This window comes from Falco peregrinus, chromosome 1 (assembly GCF_023634155.1).
Source record: "Falco peregrinus isolate bFalPer1 chromosome 1, bFalPer1.pri, whole genome shotgun sequence".
Taxonomy (NCBI): domain Eukaryota; kingdom Metazoa; phylum Chordata; class Aves; order Falconiformes; family Falconidae; genus Falco; species Falco peregrinus.
The window spans coordinates 79,115,658-79,134,103 of NC_073721.1; the positions used below are offsets into that span (position 1 = coordinate 79,115,658).

The 18,446-nt window shown below is 44.6% G+C and overlaps 1 protein-coding gene across 2 annotated transcripts in view; it reads right to left on the reverse strand.

The window, feature by feature from the left end:
* LOC106113003 (deubiquitinase DESI2-like) overlaps positions 1–8,575 on the reverse strand; it is a 58,068-nt gene extending 49,493 nt beyond the window's left edge. For both annotated transcript variants that reach the window (XM_027777338.2, XM_027777336.2), the window contains exon 1: positions 7,047–8,575. In XM_027777338.2, coding sequence (XP_027633139.1) covers positions 7,047–7,085 — 39 coding nt within the window. In that variant the 5' untranslated portion in view covers positions 7,086–8,575. The remainder of the gene's footprint in view (positions 1–7,046) is intronic.
* Positions 8,576–18,446: the final 9,871 nt, after the last annotated feature.

Below are 18,446 nucleotides of genomic sequence, written 5' to 3' on the forward strand. Positions count from 1 at the left end.
TAGGGTTTTTGCCTTTTTTTCCTCCAATTGATTTCCTTTCTCTAAAGATGCAACTAAACATCACTTGTCTCTTGCATTTCCTCGTTTTCTCACAGGCTTGAACCAGGAACTGACTACCACAGTGCTCTGCATCACCAGACTGCTTTCCTTTTCCCTCTGCTCCCGAGTTCAAGCAGGGCAAGGCAGCAATCCCACTCTATGCCTGGCCTGCTTGAGGCCAGCCTGTTGTCACTCAAATTAAATTGATGCAGTCTAGGAGGAAAAGAGAAGCAGAAACGAAGCCTAATTTTCCTTACCTGCACATGCTGCCAGGCTGCTCAGCCCGATTTAATTGAAAACTCTAATGTACTCCCATCAAATTTGCCACAACACTTTTTTTTTTCCCCTCCAGAGTCCAGAGCATTTGCACTGGAAAATGTTACATCCAAGAAAAGTTAAGCAGTCTAGATAGCCCTTTCATATCTTGGGCTCAACATTTTGCTGACATCCAGCAAAAGCAGCTTTCTCTGCCTCCTTTCTCATCACAGCAGTGGTCTCTCTGGCCTCTAACCAAGAGTCTTCCCAGCAATTTTTTGGGCCCATTTAACTTGTATCATATTATGACATTACTGTTGCAGATTTTGCAGTAGGACCATTACTTTACTTGAGTGATTATGAACCCCAGACCTATTATGCAGCACAAGCATACTTTAACAGTCTAAATTCAGTCTACCAACACCCTCCCCTCCAAAAAAAAAAAAAAAACAACCCACAAAACAAAACAAAAACAAAAGCAGTACAGAAGGCCAACTAAAAGCTCTGGGAAGGCACAGAAAACAAGCATCTGAGCTCCGTCTGATCTCTCACACTACCACCTGTGACTAGCACTATGTTCAACTACACTTCGACAGTTTAGCATTTATGTAGGACATGTTATAGCGCTGTGGGGAACCCTTTACTAGACACCAGGCACCTGCTATCTCACCATTCTGTTTTGTTATCCAGTACACTGTACTTGATATGGTTTGAAGACAGCAGAATGAATAAACTTCTGGATAAATGATAGAGTAAAATTCTAAGGCCAAATTTTTCCCCTTTCCTTCAGGAATTTAAGGATTTACCTTTGGCCTTACCCCCACAACAAGTCTGTGAAGAAGATAAAACAGAGAAGGTCCTCCTTAGCCATGGCTTATTCATTGAAGAGGGAATCCTTATGAGCTCTGAGAGTGGCCACAGAATAAATAAGAACATGATACATCTATCAAGCCCTTCCAACAACATGGCAAATTTGAGTGAATAGCATGTTTTGGAGAACTGAAATGGTTCAGATTTGACAAATAGTTTTGGCCAGAGATGATTGGCAAATATTTTAAGGAAAAGTCAAAACATTTCATTTAATTAGTTTTAAGAAGTGATGGGTTTGTTTCAGAACAACATATATATATATATATATATATATATATATATAAATATATATAAGGAGTTGCCAGAATTTAATTAAAATCTCCCAAAGGCAGTATTTCGCATTTTGTTCTCCATTTATTAAATACATTCAGTTTGGCTAACATATGAAGGAGGAAAAAGAAATAAGAGATCCTAGTGACTCTATATGCTTAACCTTTCAAGACCATAAGTTGCTCTATCGACTTAGAGCATCTCTTCAGCTCACCACAGCAAGAAACTCCACAGCTATCAACCTACTTGACAAAAAAAGTCCCCTTGCTCTCCTTGTGGCTTCCTGGAATACCGAAGAGTCAGGTGATGCTGCACTTCTCCACACACAGCAACACAAAACCAACTAATGAGTAGTGCAGAGATGGGGCCACAACCTGCAATAGGATTTCTCACTCTTCCAAGTTTGCCGAGAGCATCTGAGACCTCTACTAACAGTAATCATCAACATGTTGACATTTTTCTGAGTAACTAGACTTATTCTTTCCTCCAGAGAGATAATAAAACATTCTGTGATTTAGTCAGTGCTTAAAATAATCACTTCATAGAATGAAGTGCTCTGCTTGCAATCCTGTTGCTGCTACTAAAATAGACTCAAAGGCTCCTTATGTGCTGAAGTTAGAGGTACAAAGCACCTCTACTCCTTCAGTCCCAAAGCATTTAATTATAGTAGCCAAGTCTCACTCTCTCTTTTCCACTTGCACAGGAAGCCAAAAAGGGATGCTAGAAGGGTCTGTGTTGGTTTTCCATGGTTACACACAGGTCATCTCCTCCAAATCACATGTGAGCAAAAGACATTAAAACAAAATACTAAATATAACAAAGCTGAAAAGTACAAAAAAATACTCCATAATACTACTTTGCATCAGAGAACTTGGCTTAAAGCACTAAAATGTTATGTAATTATTCTGTGGCCATACAGACCCTCTAGCTTTATGCCTTTTCTCACAGATAGCTGGTGTGTCCTTTTCATACAGGGACTCTCTCACAATCCTTTTCTCAGAGTACATAAAGAAAACCCAACTTTCACCCTATGCCAGGTTTCTGATGCAAGAGTCCCACATACAGGTTCCCACACCACAACTGCTTGTCCAAAAATCTCACCTACATCTCTCCTGGGACTGACACAAAATCCAGACTACCTCTTGCAAGTTCTCCTTCTTAACCCAGCAGCCTCCCACCATTCCCTCAGTCCCTGAGCCCCAATCCATGTAAAAGCAATTGTAAGATGACAGACACATATAGAGCCAGATGGAAACAAACTCTTCATCAGAGTTCTTCTCCCCACCTGAGCCACTCACTGGCTGTAATCATCCTCTGATCAGCCTCCACTGGGAGACCACAAGGTGATTTGCCACACAGACCATGGTCAATGTTTCTTGGTGGTACAACTGAAACTGCTTCTCTCCCATGGAGGAAGATAAATTCATCACAAGCCCTTATGGTTTGTAACACCTTCTTCCTCCTTCTCCCCCTCTCTAGAAATGTTGCCCTCTGTGCAGATGCAGCCTCACAGGATGCTCTGTTCCACCACACCAATAACAATCAGGAGTGAGATTCATGTTACTGGAACTCTTAGAAGCTGCATGCATGACTATAAGCTTTTACACCCTCAGCCCAAAATGCCACCCCTTCTTCAATACAGGCTTCTTGCTGTAATATCACAAAGGCAAAACAGGGGCTTTTATCACTGCCATGGAGACAAGAATGTTATTGTATTTGGTTTTCTGTCAGGGCCACTTGGATGATCCATTCCATGTGATGGAGAAATCCATCCAATCCAATGACACCATCACCCACCGATCAGTGAAGCAAGAGAGACCTCACTCAGTCACCTGCCAGGCCACCCTTTGCTTTCAGCCATTTAGGTGGCAAATTATAGAAAAAACTGAAAGAATATGGGAGAACCATTATAAATAATAACATTTGGGCTACCTCTCTGAAGTTGGAAGTCACAGGGAAAAACCTCAGAGCTAGTGTGTCTACAGTGACCTGAATCTTATTTCCCTGTCATTCACTCCAGAGAGGGTGACAAGTAATGTCATTGGCATCAATGGAATAACAGTGGGACACGGCTAAGAGGCTCACCCTTCTCATCCAAACAGACCCTACACCATTGCTCCTTGGCTCCCTGCTGACCAGAGCTCTGCATTCTTGTCTGCAGCATATCGTAGGGGCTCATTTTCCCCAGCATAAACAGTAAGCAAACCCACCAGTAGATTAAAATGACAGTTTTGTATGTTATCAGCTGCAAAGACAGTGGAAACTCAGGACAACCATATCTGTAATAAAAGAGGGACATCAGTGATATGAATATCTTTGCTTTTAATTTGATAGCATAAATGTGCTATGCAATAAGCTGAAAATACTATGAGAGCTCCCAACTTGAATCTCCTCCAAGTGAAGTATTTTTAGTGGAATGTGTTTAGCTTGCTTGTTAAAGATTTAAACCTAAGCAATAATTGCAGTTACTCTTCTGTCTGATTTAAGTAGGCAACATTTATTAATGTACAGTGATTAAGTCAACTATTCCAAAGCAAGCCACAAAGACTTAAAGCCATGAGGAAAAAGGATGATATCACAGCTGAAGTAACCCTGTGATCTGATCCATGATAAACAGCTTATTAAGGTGGAGTGGAGGAAAGAGAGCTGCAGGTTATGGAGGGGAATTTGATTTATCCCTCTAAAGGCAAAGTGATAACTGACTGATCAGAGCAAATTCTTGTCATAGATTTTATAGGCTCAGTTATGTCATGCAGGTCTCTGAACAGCTTAGAGTAAGTCCACGATAGCTGGATTCAGATTGGGAAAGAGATTCATCCATGATCAAACCCTTGATCCATATTGTTATGCTGTGTTCACACTTAAATCAGAGTTTAATATCCTGCATATTCATTCTTTAAAATATCCTGGTTGAGCAGCAAAGTTTTCCTGCCCTATCTGTTTTGCAAGTCTACAAGTGTGTAAAAGCTCTTTAGTAACAGATAAACCAGGATATAATCACCCTGCATGCCAAGGGTGAGAGAAGTTGCTTTTGATGATGATATTCTGAACACTTGAATACCCAGTGATTTTTGCTCAATTCTTTTACGCTGAATAAAATAAGTCTACAAATAGACATACCTGCTTCAGCTGTTTGTGCAAAACACTTCATTAAATAGAAGCACTTTTTTTCCAGAAGAAGCCTGGTACGTATCTAATGGGTAAAAGGATAAATAGCTATAATCTTTAAATACACAAGACTACACAGAGTGGGTGTTTCATAGCTGCACAAAGCCCATAATTGGACTTCGGCCCTAGGGGTAAGTTTTCCTGCAGTGTAAGTGCTTCCAGATGCCATACAGGGGTCATGTGCCTTCTCAGGAAAGCAGAACTTTACATTCAGTTAATTGTTATCCCCAGCTGTTGGTTTGTTGTTTTTTTTTTCATTGAGGCTAGTTTTCCAACAGTCATTCAAGCAAATGTGCTCATTTCCCAGTTCCCCCGCAATTCCCCACCACAGTGTAACAAAGTGCAAATTTTGCATGGCTACATTCCAAACTCCATGGTGTTAAAACCATAGCAGCAATGGAAAAGCATGTAGCCTCAATAATCACAACGTAGGACCCGAACTAGAGGTGACTCAGTGGTAGTCGAACAGATGCTATATGAAAATAGAACGGTTTCTATGCACGGAGTGGTTAACCCATGGAGTTAGTACTCACACATGGAAGTTTTCATGGCTTCCTAAGCAGCAAAAATTACTCAGTCTGAATTACATGGATGACCTCAATTCAGTTCACTGTGTCTGGGTGTCCATCTCAGAACACAGTGACTATGAACAACAAGTCCCTTCTCCTGTAAGTCCTTTAGACTTCATCTTTGGTGCAAATCACATGAAAAAAAGGCAAAGGCCATGTCCATCCAGTATTTGGATCTCTTCAGCTCAGTAGCAAAATATTCACTGATTTGGGACAGCTCAACAGTGGCTAATGACAGAGAGGAAAGTTCAGACCACAGCAAGCTGCAAAACAAACTAAAAGAGTTGCAAGGAAGACAGCTGACATAATAAAAGGGCAACATAAAGGGGTTCCTTTATCTTCCTCGAAGTATTAACAAGAAACTCTTGTGTATGCATTTGCAATGCCAGTCCCTTGTTACCAAGCACTAGCTACCACTTCCTTGGGTTACAAGACCTGTTGGAAGAAGAACAGCATGGGGGAGTTCACAGTTTGGGCTGCAACACAACTGACCATTAAACACTCAAGAACAAAGTTTAGGGGAAGGATTTTACACCAACTTACTCAATTTTACCAATAATAGCTCTGGAAGAGGCAGCTTCAAGCCACTGTAATTGTGCTTTTCAGACTGTCCTTCAATACAGATACCTACCAAAATAGTCCTTACCACTCCCTCTTCTCTCAGAAAACAACCCAGCTTTTTAAGTCAAAAGAAGATCACTTAATCTTTGTAATAAGAAGAGGTTTGGCATTTACAGCAACCCACTCCTAATCTCTTTGGTGTCTATTCTCTGGATTCCCCCAACAGGGAAACCAACATTATTCTGTAGGCTTCCAGTTGAAATTTGTCACTCCCTGATGACAAAACACAAATTTATGCCATAATCTTAAAAGTCTGGAGCTAGATATTTAGAGCTCAGTCAGTGCCTGGGCCTCATAAAGTTGTATTTTCCCCAGAAAAGTTCACTAAATTCTTGGAAGATTGGAAAACTACTTTTGGGGGTTGTTTTTGGTTTTGGTTTTTTTTAACATTAGTTCATAAACAAAAACCAGAGGGGAAGTACATCATCATCAAAGTATTCCTTGTCTGATCATGCCTCTCCTAAGCTCTTTTCAGACCAGAAAGCAAACAGTTTGTGCCAAGCCTTCTACTCTTTGTGAGCTTGTGCCAAGGCTAGGACTTGGATCTTCTGATTTGTTAGCACAGGTAATTCCCACTCACATCCCCCCTTGCAAGAGGAGGGCAAGGAAACCAGTTGCTACACTGAACTTTCAGGAAACATTGCCAAGAAGCACATCCCTGTGCTCCACCGTGTGCTGAAACTTCACCAGTTCAGACAATTTCTTACTCCTGTTGTTGCAATTAATCTTCAGAGGTTACATACATACAATCTTATGCATATGAGGGACTGATCCAAATTATTAGCCTAGAAACTCTGTCCTTGCTGCAATTCTACAGTTGTTCCTCCTCCCTGGATGAAATCCTGACCCCTTCCCCACAGCATGGCGGTGCTTGCTCACTCAAAATTAAAGGACAATTATCTCTAACAAAGAGAGAGGTGATCACATCTCCTTCCTTAACTGGGACACTGGAAATTAAAAAGTCCTCCCCTCACCCAGTGCTGCTCCTGAAAGATCCTGCAGAAAATCGGCCACAGTTTTACCTGTAACCAAAAAGCCAAACGTTTCAAAGGAAAAAGCCAGGGTCAGCATCATCTCTGCCAGCTAGAACATGATGAGGAGTTTGGGGGGGCAGGTGGGGATCAGCCTCTCTGGGGATCTGTGCTTGGCTTCTCTTCATGCAATGCCTGCCTCCAAGCACAAACTCCCACCCAGCCCCACTGTCGCTCCCCGCCCCCCCCCCCCCCCCCCAAATCAGTACTGTTTCATACTCACCATGTCATAAACGTTCAGAATCACCGGTTCATTTGCCATTGTTGATTGCAGTAGAGGCTGGATTAAAACCTTTCAGTCCCTGCCAGATGTGTGTCGCTGCCCCCAGGGTATGCCTTTACCCTGAGCCAGATAGAAGGAAATGCCTCATCCTACAGTCTCCGAAGGAAGGAGCGTGGAGGGAGGAGGAAAGCAGGGAATTCTTGTGGTTGTGGGGGTGGGTGGGGGTGGCGGTGGGGGGTGTAAAGTTGGTTGCAGGGAGGCAGGAAGGCTTGGGCTGGGTTTGCTGGTTGTATCGGGTTTACGTTACCCCTCCACAGTGCGCCAGATCCGAGATTTCTTTCTAACTCCGTAGCGCACCTCGGGGTCCGCAGGCTCACACGGCGCTGTACCCCGGCACCGTCCTGGCTGGTAAGCCCCGATCCACGGAAGACGGACAGACCGCGAGCCCAAAGCCGAGCCCTCTCCTGGCACCGGGCGAGAGGCGGCTGGGGGGGCGTGTGGAACCCCTTGGAGCCCTGCTCGGCGGAGCGGCGTGCCGGCGGAGGGCTGCCAGCAGCCGGGGCACGGAGGCCCGGAGCCGGCCCGGAGCCGCGCACCGGCGCCCTCTCGGCGGGCAGAGCCGCCGGCCCCGCGCCCTGGCGCGGCGGGAGCTGCCCCGGGCGGCCGGCAGCTGTCCGCGGTGCTGATCGGCCGGCTCAGGCGCGCCGCGGCGGGCTCCCCGCCCCGGGCAGCACATGGCGAAGGGGCTGTGCCAGAGGGGCTCCGGCGCGGGGCTCGGCGGCGGCGGCAGGAAGAGGAAAGGGCTGGCTGCCCCCGACGGGGAGGGGGGGTGCCGCGACCCCCATCTTGCCCACAGCCGTGCAGGCAGAGCTGGCGTCGGCGCCGAAGTTGGCGGGCAGCTCTCCGAGGGAGGTAACGCGGGATGACCCGGCGCCGGGGCTGGAGTTCGGAGGGTGCCGAGCGGGCGATGGTCCCTCGCAGGCGCGGTGCGGGGCCGGCTACCCCCGGCGATGCTGCTCTGCTGTCCGCAGGGCTCAGTCCTTACTGCGGGGTGCTCTCGGCCCGAGCCGGGCAGCCCCTACTGCCTGACAGCCGGGGGGCCCTACCCCGTCCCCTGCCGGCTGGATGCATCCCTGCACGGCACGCCGCGGGAGGGCGGGGAAGGGACAGGGCGCCTGGGCAGGGCGAGTAGTTTCACTTCTAGCAGCGGCGGGGTCTGGAGTTTCTGTCGTCCTGGAGCTACTTTATACTCGTGTTAGGCCCGGACGGCTCTGCCATGCCTCGCCAGCAAACAGTGCCCCCTGACCTGGACGCGAGAGTCAATTACAAAATCCACTGCGGTAAATTCCTCTTCCTTTTGCTCCTCCTCTCGCTTTGCTTTAAAGGGAGCGCAGGGTCTGCGATGGTGCTGGGAAAGGGTGCAGCTGGAGGGGGAGGAGGGGGCTCCCGCCCCCCGAGATTTGCAGCGGTGAGGCAATTGACACGCTGACCCTTAAACGTTCAGACACCGCAGACTCTTCTGAAGCAGCACCCCCCATAAAAAAAAAAAAAAAAAGCAGGGAAGCAGGGATGACCTCATCTGAGATGGAGGCGTATCTGAGGCTCTCTGCCAGCTCACAGCCAACCAGATCTGAATGAAAATTGCAGGCAGCCCGTTACATCAGCAAAGCCCAGCATGCCCCAGCCCTTCCCTATACGGTCTTCAGCTGGATGGGAATCATCCCGTCCTGGAAAAGGCTCACCTCCCTTTGTCAGGAGCAGAAGGAAAAGATCGTAGAGCTGCAGCCTTGTAAATTACTTGTTACATTGTGCAGGAGGATCTGTGGTGAAGACAGGCAGCACGAAGAAAAGTGAGTCCACATCCTGCACAGCTAAGTGTCAGCCCAGCGGAGTCAAACGTTAAACTTTCCCTCCAGCCACCGCCGAAGGAGACCCAGAACTGCTTTGCCCTAGTGATATGCATTGGCATTTTGAGAGAGCAAAGCCATGCCTCAGGCCTGGACAGACTCCAGCACATTAATTTCAACCAGGCTAGTCATTCCATGGGTGGACTAGGCAATTCCGCACACATGGCACAGGGGCTCAAGAGCACCCCTGGCCCTCTGACCCACCAACTCCAACTTCCCTGTTAGATGCCATTAACCATCTGGCTCAGCAGCCTGGACCTGCAGGAGCAGTTTCTACAGGTGCTCCCCACCATCTCAGAGTCCAGATACTGCCCAGAGGACAGACTATACCCCCATCATCATTTTAAAGACTACGAAGCAACGAAAACCTCCCTCTGCAAGGGGGACCATCAGCATGCCCTAACTTGTAAAATAAATCTCCTACCAAATCCCCCAGGGCTCTGGCTAAACTGTCAAAGATACTCTGAGGTTGTCACTTTTGAGTATGTGTCCTGCTCTGGCGATGGTGATGTTTTAAGGAGACTTAAAAGGAGAGGGAATAGCTGATGTTAAACTGACTGATGTAATTGGAAAAGAAAAGCAGCACTCAAGCTCTTCCCACACTTGTCCACATGCTTACTTGCTAAATTAATTCCAGTGTCTGCTGTGCCCAGAGTTTGTAGAGGAATGAAGCTGGGTTAATCAGCATTGATAATACACAACTGTGGGCTGGCTTCAGGGGCGGGTTGGCTGATGTAGATAAGGTGCAGGTGTGGCTGGTTCTGGTAAGGGGCTGGGCAGCCAAGGAAGAGAGAGGAGGAAGAAGCAGAGAGAAGAGGGAAAGCGTGTGCCCTGGGTGAGGTGAGACTAGGAGAAGGCAGCAGAGGGACTGGCATGAAGAGTGTGTTGGTATGAGATGGTAAGAGACCTTGTTGCAGCTGGCTAGTTTGGAGAGTGCTGCGACAAGAGTTCACTAAATAAATTAAGAGACTTAATCCAGATCCACATTCCAGAGGCAGATATCTATAAATAACTAGGATCTGGGAAAGGTGACAGGCAGGCAGAAGCTTAGATGTTTTGTCCTGTAAACATTTCTAAAATAATCACAGGGTGATGGGTTATAAATTAAGACCAGAATTTCACTTCTAAATTTTAGAAACAGAAGAGGGGAAAAAAAATTAAAACCAAACATTTGTCTTTAAACTCATTTTCTTGCTTTAAGAGATCAAAGACAGTCTACATGTGTATTTGTTATTTAAAGGACTTTTGCTGTAGGGGAGACAGTAAATGCCACTTGCACATTAAGACCTGGGTTTGCTTCCCCTAACTCGAAATGTAACTGCCAGAGCTACGTTAAGAATGTTGCTGCTCCAGGCTCCCTTTTCTTCCCCTTCACAGAAAGAAGTTGTTCCGAATGATGACAGCCTCATCAGTGTTTCAGATACCCTTTGAAAGTTCCCTTTTCTACCCCATGCTATTCTAAGTGACTTATTCCAACTCCAGATAGAAGGCATCAGTCTGAATACAAATGTCCTAACATTAATATAAGCTGCTTAAGAGTCACATAAACTCTTCACAAGGCTTGATTTGCTTTGGGCTGCGTTGAAGTGTTTCATCAACAGCTCAGGCTGATACCAGTCAAGAAACTGAACTGTTCTGTTTCAGGTGCAAGAGTACAATTCTGCAGATACACTCTGGTGCCTGTTGGCAGTAGGGCTAAGTCTTGCCCTGTAAAAACATTAAATTTTAAATTAATTGCAAATACAGAGGAAAAGGAAGATTCTTCTTACTACTGGTTAGAATAACTGGAGCTTTGGAATCTGTTTTGAATTCTTCTTTTAACCATTTATGCTACTTTTAGGACAGAGCAGAAACACAGATTTTTTCCCATACATATGCCTAAAGCTAGACAACACCTTCATTCACAGTTAAGCAGCCTGTTGCAAGGCCTGATTTTCTCAAATTCTTCACATCCCTAGTGCTCCCTTCAAAGATATTCATGTATTTGAGTTTAACTGTGGTCATCCTCACAGACTATTCATGACATAAGTAAGTATGCATCTTCAAGGATCACTGTCTAAAGCAGACAATGTGGTCTTACACGTGTTCTTAGATTAAGAAAGAGGTGAGAAGGATTAAAAGGAAAATACCACCATCTAGCATGGATTAGAAAATAAAGAACCAGGTACAACCTTCAGTAATTACGAGGTACATTAACCAAGGCAGCAACTAAGAACTTCCACCACCTCCCTCAGGTCCCAGACACAAAAGTGACTTGCCACTGTAAACCCTGCTGTGAGATTCCACTGGGGACAAGAACAAAAGAACTGCAGCACAAGAGAGAACTAACAGATGTATTAGAGGTGATGGTCATATCTGAGGGTTTGTCTACTTGTACTGCTATTCAGGAATTTTAATTTAAATTATTTCCTTATTTTCCCCTCATGCACTTTCAAAGGCTCCTTAGCAACCCAGTACACAATGGGGCTTTCAAGCATGTTTCACAGCAGGGCTGCCCAGTTGAAACTTCAAGAAATTTAATGTTCTTGTCATCACGTCAGGTACACCACCCCTGGCTGTCCGTTATACTTTTTGACAACTTGTCATTTTGGATTGTATATAGTGCTTTTGCCCATATCAACTTGTCATTATTATCCCGTTCTGAGCATATTAGCCAAGACTATCCTTTTTGAAGTAAGTATAAAATGGCCTTTTACAAACTAGAGAGAGTATTTTTTCAGGTCGCTGAGAATTGTGAAGGGTATTCAAGAATGTAAAGAGAGTCACGTTGCCCTTCCTCCACCTACAACAATAAATCACCTCCTGGGTAGGTGCTGGAGCTTTGTAGCCTTATTCCAGGAGTGTCAGAGGAGGTATTTTGGTTGAAAGAGGTTTATCTCATTTCTACCCAATACATTTGCATATACCAAGCAGCTGACTGATTCTGGTCTGACTTGAGTGTGGGATATGGGAAAAAATGGGGAGAGAAAATCAGCACATGATGCTAGCAATAGCAGAGGGCTTGTGCTTTGCCCTATGTAAGGAAATATATGAAATATTTAATTGCAGGTGGCTCCACAAAGGGAAAGAACAAGAGTTAAATTGGATGATTCCAACCATTTAAAAGATTTTATCCAAGATTGTGGAAATCTGTAGCTGAAAGCTGGTTGCATGTTAGTAGCTGGGGAAAACAAAGTTATTTTCATTCAGTGCCTCATTGAGTCACTCCTGGGTTTGCATTTTGTCTCCCTTCTCATTGCAGCTACACTTCCCAGCTTCTTCATATTAAGTTGTTTGTCAGGGGGGAAAGAAGGCTGTCAGCTCCTAAAGGGAAAGGCACCTGAGTGCAGCAACAGGACTGGCAGGGCAGGGACATCACTACCCAGGGCCCTATCCCACAACCCATGAGTGAGGTGCACAGGGCAGGCCTGGAGATGGCCACCACATTCAGCCAAGAGCCCAGATCATCAGGCAAGTTCATAAAGAGAAGGCAGGTCTAAAGTCAAGCTGAAACATCAGCCCCTGGGTCAGGCCAAGAAGGGCAGAGCTGGAGACCAGCATCCTACCTATGCCACTGGGGCAGGCACTGCTGGGGCACAGACTTATGGCCCCAGGCTGGGCTTAAATGGTGCTCCTGGGCCATGGGCAGGCCCCAGAGGACTACAGGACTCTTATCATCTCTGCTTACTAAAGCAACACTGTCAACTGATAGCCAAGCAATGTACATAGAGACTTTCAACCTGGAAACTGGGGTGAAAATGCTGAGCATTCATGTTCATTCTGATGCTGAGGATTAGGCAAGTAGTTGTTGTTATTATGATTAGAAATTCACAGCACAAACAATAATGGTTCAAGAGCAGCCAATGCATGCAGTTAAAAGGGACAGTTCAAAGTAACAGTATTTTTTGTTGTGTATCTGAGGAGCTAAACAGGTTTCATGAAATGGGTTCTTCCATCAACAACATCTTCAGATTATTTATTTGCATTATGTTACAATAATGTTTAGAGGCTGCATTATGTTATAATAATGTTTAGAAGCTGGAGGGGGGAGCAGGTCCTCTTATTGGGCACTGTATGAACACACACAAGGCAACTGCACCTACTCAATGAAAGGTGGTAATTTAGAGCGATGGTATAGGTGAACGGCAAGAAAGAAGGTACATCATCAATGCTGTGTCACAGAGGTATGGGGGAAGGAACGTGACCAGCCTTCAGCCAAACAGCAAATCTGCTCAAGTCGGGATCAAAGAGAACTGAAGCGAGGTGCAATGCCACACTTGCAAAGAAGAAGATAGGTACTCACATAAGCTGTAATCCAAAAAGCCAGATGCTGCTTAACTCTGTGTGTGTCTAAGCTGTCTCCCTCTTGGACCAGAACAATCTTTGTTACCCTGCTGAGCATTACCAGAACTACTCCAATGAAGGCACTGTGGTTCCTTACTGCTGTTGCAGTCTGACAGACACCCAGAAAATCAGCATGGTGGTATGTAACACCCCCAGATAACTTGGTCTGCCTGATGTGCTCTGATCCCCCCATCACACGTTGGCAGTGGAACACAGAATCCTGAAGAAGAGGCCAATCTCCTTCAAAAAACACACTGCTGAGACCACTGACTGCTTTTTGCATAGTCACCTGTTAGTTAGATTACAGGGAACTGGAAACCTGGGCTCTCTTAGTCCTGCAGTTTTACAGCTCACCCCATCAAGGAAAGCACCCAAACCTTCAGATTACAGAGTAGGTGTAGGCACCTTACATCCTTCTTGCTCACCACACAGCACAGCATGCAAGAGCCCTGGGCTCCATTCCCAAAGCAATTTATGCATTTAACGTTGAGTGAAGACAATCCGCAGAAAAGGAGATGGGAGCTCTGGCACCTCCTCCTAGACATGTTCCCTAGCTACTAAGCTACACTGTGCCAGCACCCTCAAGCTGCCTATTGATTCGTGTCCAGGCATTAGATGCCCAGGTATTATGTCTCTTTTTCAGTCAAGCTGAGTATCGTATACTGCAGATGCATCATAGCTGCATTCCACCCATTGCAGAAAAGCTACCAAAGCCAGTGGTACAGGGCATTGATTAAAGAGATGCTTATGTGCATCACAACGTATTCACAGAATTCAGGTATTCTTTATTCTATACCTAAGCTTCTCTTTGCAGTGCTTTCATAGAACCTGAACATAAAGGAAATGAAGAAATCACAAAAATATTGAAAGGTGTCTCAAAACTGGTCCTAATTTTTAACTTTTCCATTGATTTTTTTAATTGTATGTGCAAAGTAGGGTAAAATGCAACTTGTAAGCTAGTCTTACAGCTTATTAACCAGTGGTTAGTAATTACAAGTGCTCCACTCTCTTTACTTGGATTGTATTAATTTCTTCACAAATCACTGTGGTTGGTTGTTGGTTTGTTTTTGTTTCAGAATACTAAAGCTTAACTCCTTTTTCTTGTTTTACTTGCCATTCATGTTGGGTGATTAGCCAGCAGATACAATAGCATGCTGTGATTCTCCGGAGCTATGATAGCATCCAGACAACACAAGGAACCTTTTAGCTTCTAGAGTGACACATCAAATACCACATCTGATGGCAGGTTCATCCACAAGTGCCTTCTGATAGGTTCAAGACTGCTATGCTCTACAGACCAGCACCACAGGTACCACCATGCCAGCTTTAGTTAGTTCATTTTGTTACTAGTTTTAATACCTGTCACTTAAAAACTTCTGTTAATAAACCTCTGTTAATTTTAAAGAGTGAGATTTTGATCTATGCCTAAGCAAAGATGGCAGCTTACTAACTCCCCAGGAGCACCTCATCTCTTGCTTGGTTAGGTAGAGTGGGCAGCTCAGTCGATTCATTAGATCTCTGAATGTGGATAGCATTTCACAGCTTTACAAGGCTTAGTGATGGGTTTTGTTTAACCTAATATATTCCATAAGACATACCCGGAGGGCTCTAACAGGCCCTTACATGTAATCTGTAAGAGCAAACAGGCTGTTAGACACGTGTATACTACTCAGATGATTCCTTATTTAGACAAGCCAAAACCCACTGCAGTGCCTTCTCAAACAACATTCTTCATATATAAAAAGATCATCAAACAGTGAAAGAATGCCTGCTGTTAAAGAAGAAAATCTCGAAGGAATGGGAGATGGAATTCAATAGATATTTTTTCCCCCCTCGTTCCTCCCACCCCCAAATTTTCATAAGCCTGCTGGGGTACACATGGCATAATCTGGCTACCAATGTTTATGAATACAGCTATAACATAAGCTGAAATCCATACCAAAGGAAACCAGTAGTGGTGTCCCATCCCATCCACATTTGTTGAGCTTAATTTGAGGTCTTGGCAATGGCATACTAACTGAAAGAGCCCACTGCACAAAGGCAGCCTGTGGCAGTGCACATGTTCCATTGTCTGCCTATTTTTGTCGACACCATGAAAGCAGCTCCAGGTTTTGTCACTCTTTGCAGTCTTCTGCGAAGGACTGATGTGCTAAACTTTGTCAAGTCTAAATGCAGGGAGATTCTGTTAACGCTGCCTAAGCAAAAAGCTGTGTGTTTGTTTCTACAGAGCTACCAAAACCCAAAGCTTCAGATTAAATACCTTTGTTAATTAGGAAGGCAGAAGCTATCACAGATGTCTTGGAAATATACTGGTCAGAAATGGATTATTTGAATTTATTTTCCCCATCACTTACTAACAACCCTGTAACACAGAAATCAGATCATCACCTGAAGAGCAAGCAAAAAATGTGAACCCAGCCACCCAAAGGGTAAGGAAAAAACATTCTGTTTTGCAACAGTGATGGAGAAGGTTCAACTGGCAGGTAGGGTAGAGAGACAGTTGGTGGAGTTCATGGATATAAGGATGTGTTTCTTACCCTTCACTAACCTCCTGCGTCCAACCTGATTTTGGGATGCTGTTGCATCCTTGCTAATGCCTCAGTCTCTTCCTCCAATTTCAGGACCACGGCTCCCCATGAAACACAGCCAAACAGCTATTCTGTGGTAGCTACTCTCCAAACCCAAGTACGTCAAATTCCTCTCACCCAATAAAGAATCAGGGAAGAAAGAGGAATGGGAAAGCAGCAGGCCTGGCTCCCCAAGGCATGCATGGGCAGGGTAGGCAGCAGAGCCTTGGTTCCCCTTTCCCAGGGCTGTTTTTCCCCCTCAGCAGTCTGCCCGGGGACCCAGCCATGAATGCAAGCCAATTCTGCATGACTTCTTCAGGTAGCCGAAATGCTAATATCAGCATCTCAGCAGAACTCCATTTGCTGCCTTCATTTCTCTGCACACTTTTAACTCAGGAACGCTATGAAATGCCACGAAGTACTAGTGGTATGTCACTAACCCCTCCAACTTCACCACAGACATGGCAACTATTGAGAGGACTACTATCAATAGTCTCTGAATCACTTTGATATGAATCAGACTGTTAAAATATTTAATAGTCATGCACCAGCTTGGCTGCTTCCTTACCAAGCTCAGACCTTACAAATTATGAGTAATACTTGCATTGAACAAGGAACTAACATTTTGAAGAGAAATAATCCCTATTTCTCCCACTTTCCCCCCCACTGGCTAACACCAGGGCAACTATTTTCAAACTGCTGATGAAAATCTTCTGATGAGATCGAATTATTTTATCTTTAAAGAAAGGGGGAAAAAGATCATTACATTAATGTTTTCCAAGTAGTTTTTATCCTTCTAAATACTCACGCCATTATTTCCTGCTTTCCAAAGGATGAGGAGGCTAGGTGGCACTGCAGGCTAATGGACTAGCTTATTATTATAGGAATTAAGTGAATTTAGTGATCTTAAGATCCACAGCTAACATAGACTTCTTCAACCCTCAGTCACTGAAAAACTGAAGGCAATAGGCCTAGGTATGCGATTTTTCAAGATCAATACTGGAATGAATAGCCAGTAGGCACCCACTTTTCCTAAAGTACTGCTCATCCTCATAACTTTGTTTGAAGTAATGGAGTGAGTATGTAAAAAATGTCAATACTGCTTCAGACATACATCAGTTTGCCTGTTTTGCCAGTTCCTCACTGCAGGTGTCATGAACACTAAAGTACTCGCATTCCCACCTACAGCCATAACCTAGCCTAACAGAGACAGTGGTATCTGCTTCCTTCTGGTTAAAGCCCTGAAATAAAATTAAAAATAAAATAATGAAACAAAATAAAATAGTGTAATTCTTCCTGTGTTGCCTACTCTGTCTAAGCAGTATGTCAGTATCAGAGGCCTATCTATGTTCCTATTAGGAAAAAATGATGATATTAGTCAAGGTGTGATGCAGGTACAGTCCTGCTGGCTCACAAAAATATACACAAGGTTCTATTTCCACCAACAAAGCAAAACCCCATAGCAGGATTGCTCCTCCCAGTGAACTCTGTGCCTTGCTCCTTCAGCATCATTCCTGACACCTTCATTTTCACTCTCATAGCCCTCCACATACACACACACATGCATCTTTGGTTCTCTTTTCAAACATTCCCAGATCACATGCTTTAAGCCTTGCTCAGACCCCATCTTACAGTCTAGTGCCTATTGATCACTCTTCCTGTCTCTGCTTATTTTATTCCACTAAGAGATTTCATTTATCATTCTGTGTGTCTTGAAAAAACACATAGTTCCTGCCTTGCCCTTCTTGCATCTTTGCACAGCAGTAATCACAGTCACCCTCTATAACAACAATAATTCTCATGGATAAAATAACTGCAAGGAAGGAACTCCAGCTCTGAATTAGGGTGAAGATGTTAGTTTGAAGGACAGGTGTGCCTAGAATAAAAGTTCCTGCATGATTATTACTTAGCCAATGACTCCTTACTGAAAAGCAAAATACACCCTTAGCAGTATTCTAACAGAGGCAGGGTAAGCACAAGACACAGCACACAGGACAACAATAGACTGAGACAGCAAAATCCTCCAGCTTCTCAGATTTGACACTCCTGCTCGTATAGTGTAATTCTTCTTCCATGCTTTATGACTTAGATTTTGATTGTCACATGCTAAATCTAAGATTAGTACATGCCTTACAACGATGTGAGGATTGTACCTTGCAGTCTCCAATAGATCTTGTCTAAAGAACCTGGGGGCTTCAATTACATCATCTGCTCTTTCATCTGCTCCAATAGGATAATCCTTATCCTTAAAGGATCCTTAAAGCATGCCACACCTGCTACCTTCATTTCACATGCACTTTTGCTGCAGTGACATGAGCACTCCAGAATATATAGCAAAACCTTAGCATTGTTACACTTAACTCAGGAGACAAAGTGGCTGTCCCTGTGATAAGGCTCCAAAGATACCAGTTATACCTGGAACGCACTTGTGTACTTCATACGGCTGAGGATTTACTGGAGCAGAAGGGTCTTAACCCCTACTCAGCCCTCTCCCTTTCTCCTGCGAGGGGGCTGTGAATCCCCAGACCAGCACCTGTCTTCCTTTCTAACTCTCACTCACCAGATGTGGGGAATGACAGAAAAAAGTGACAGTGTCGTGGCAG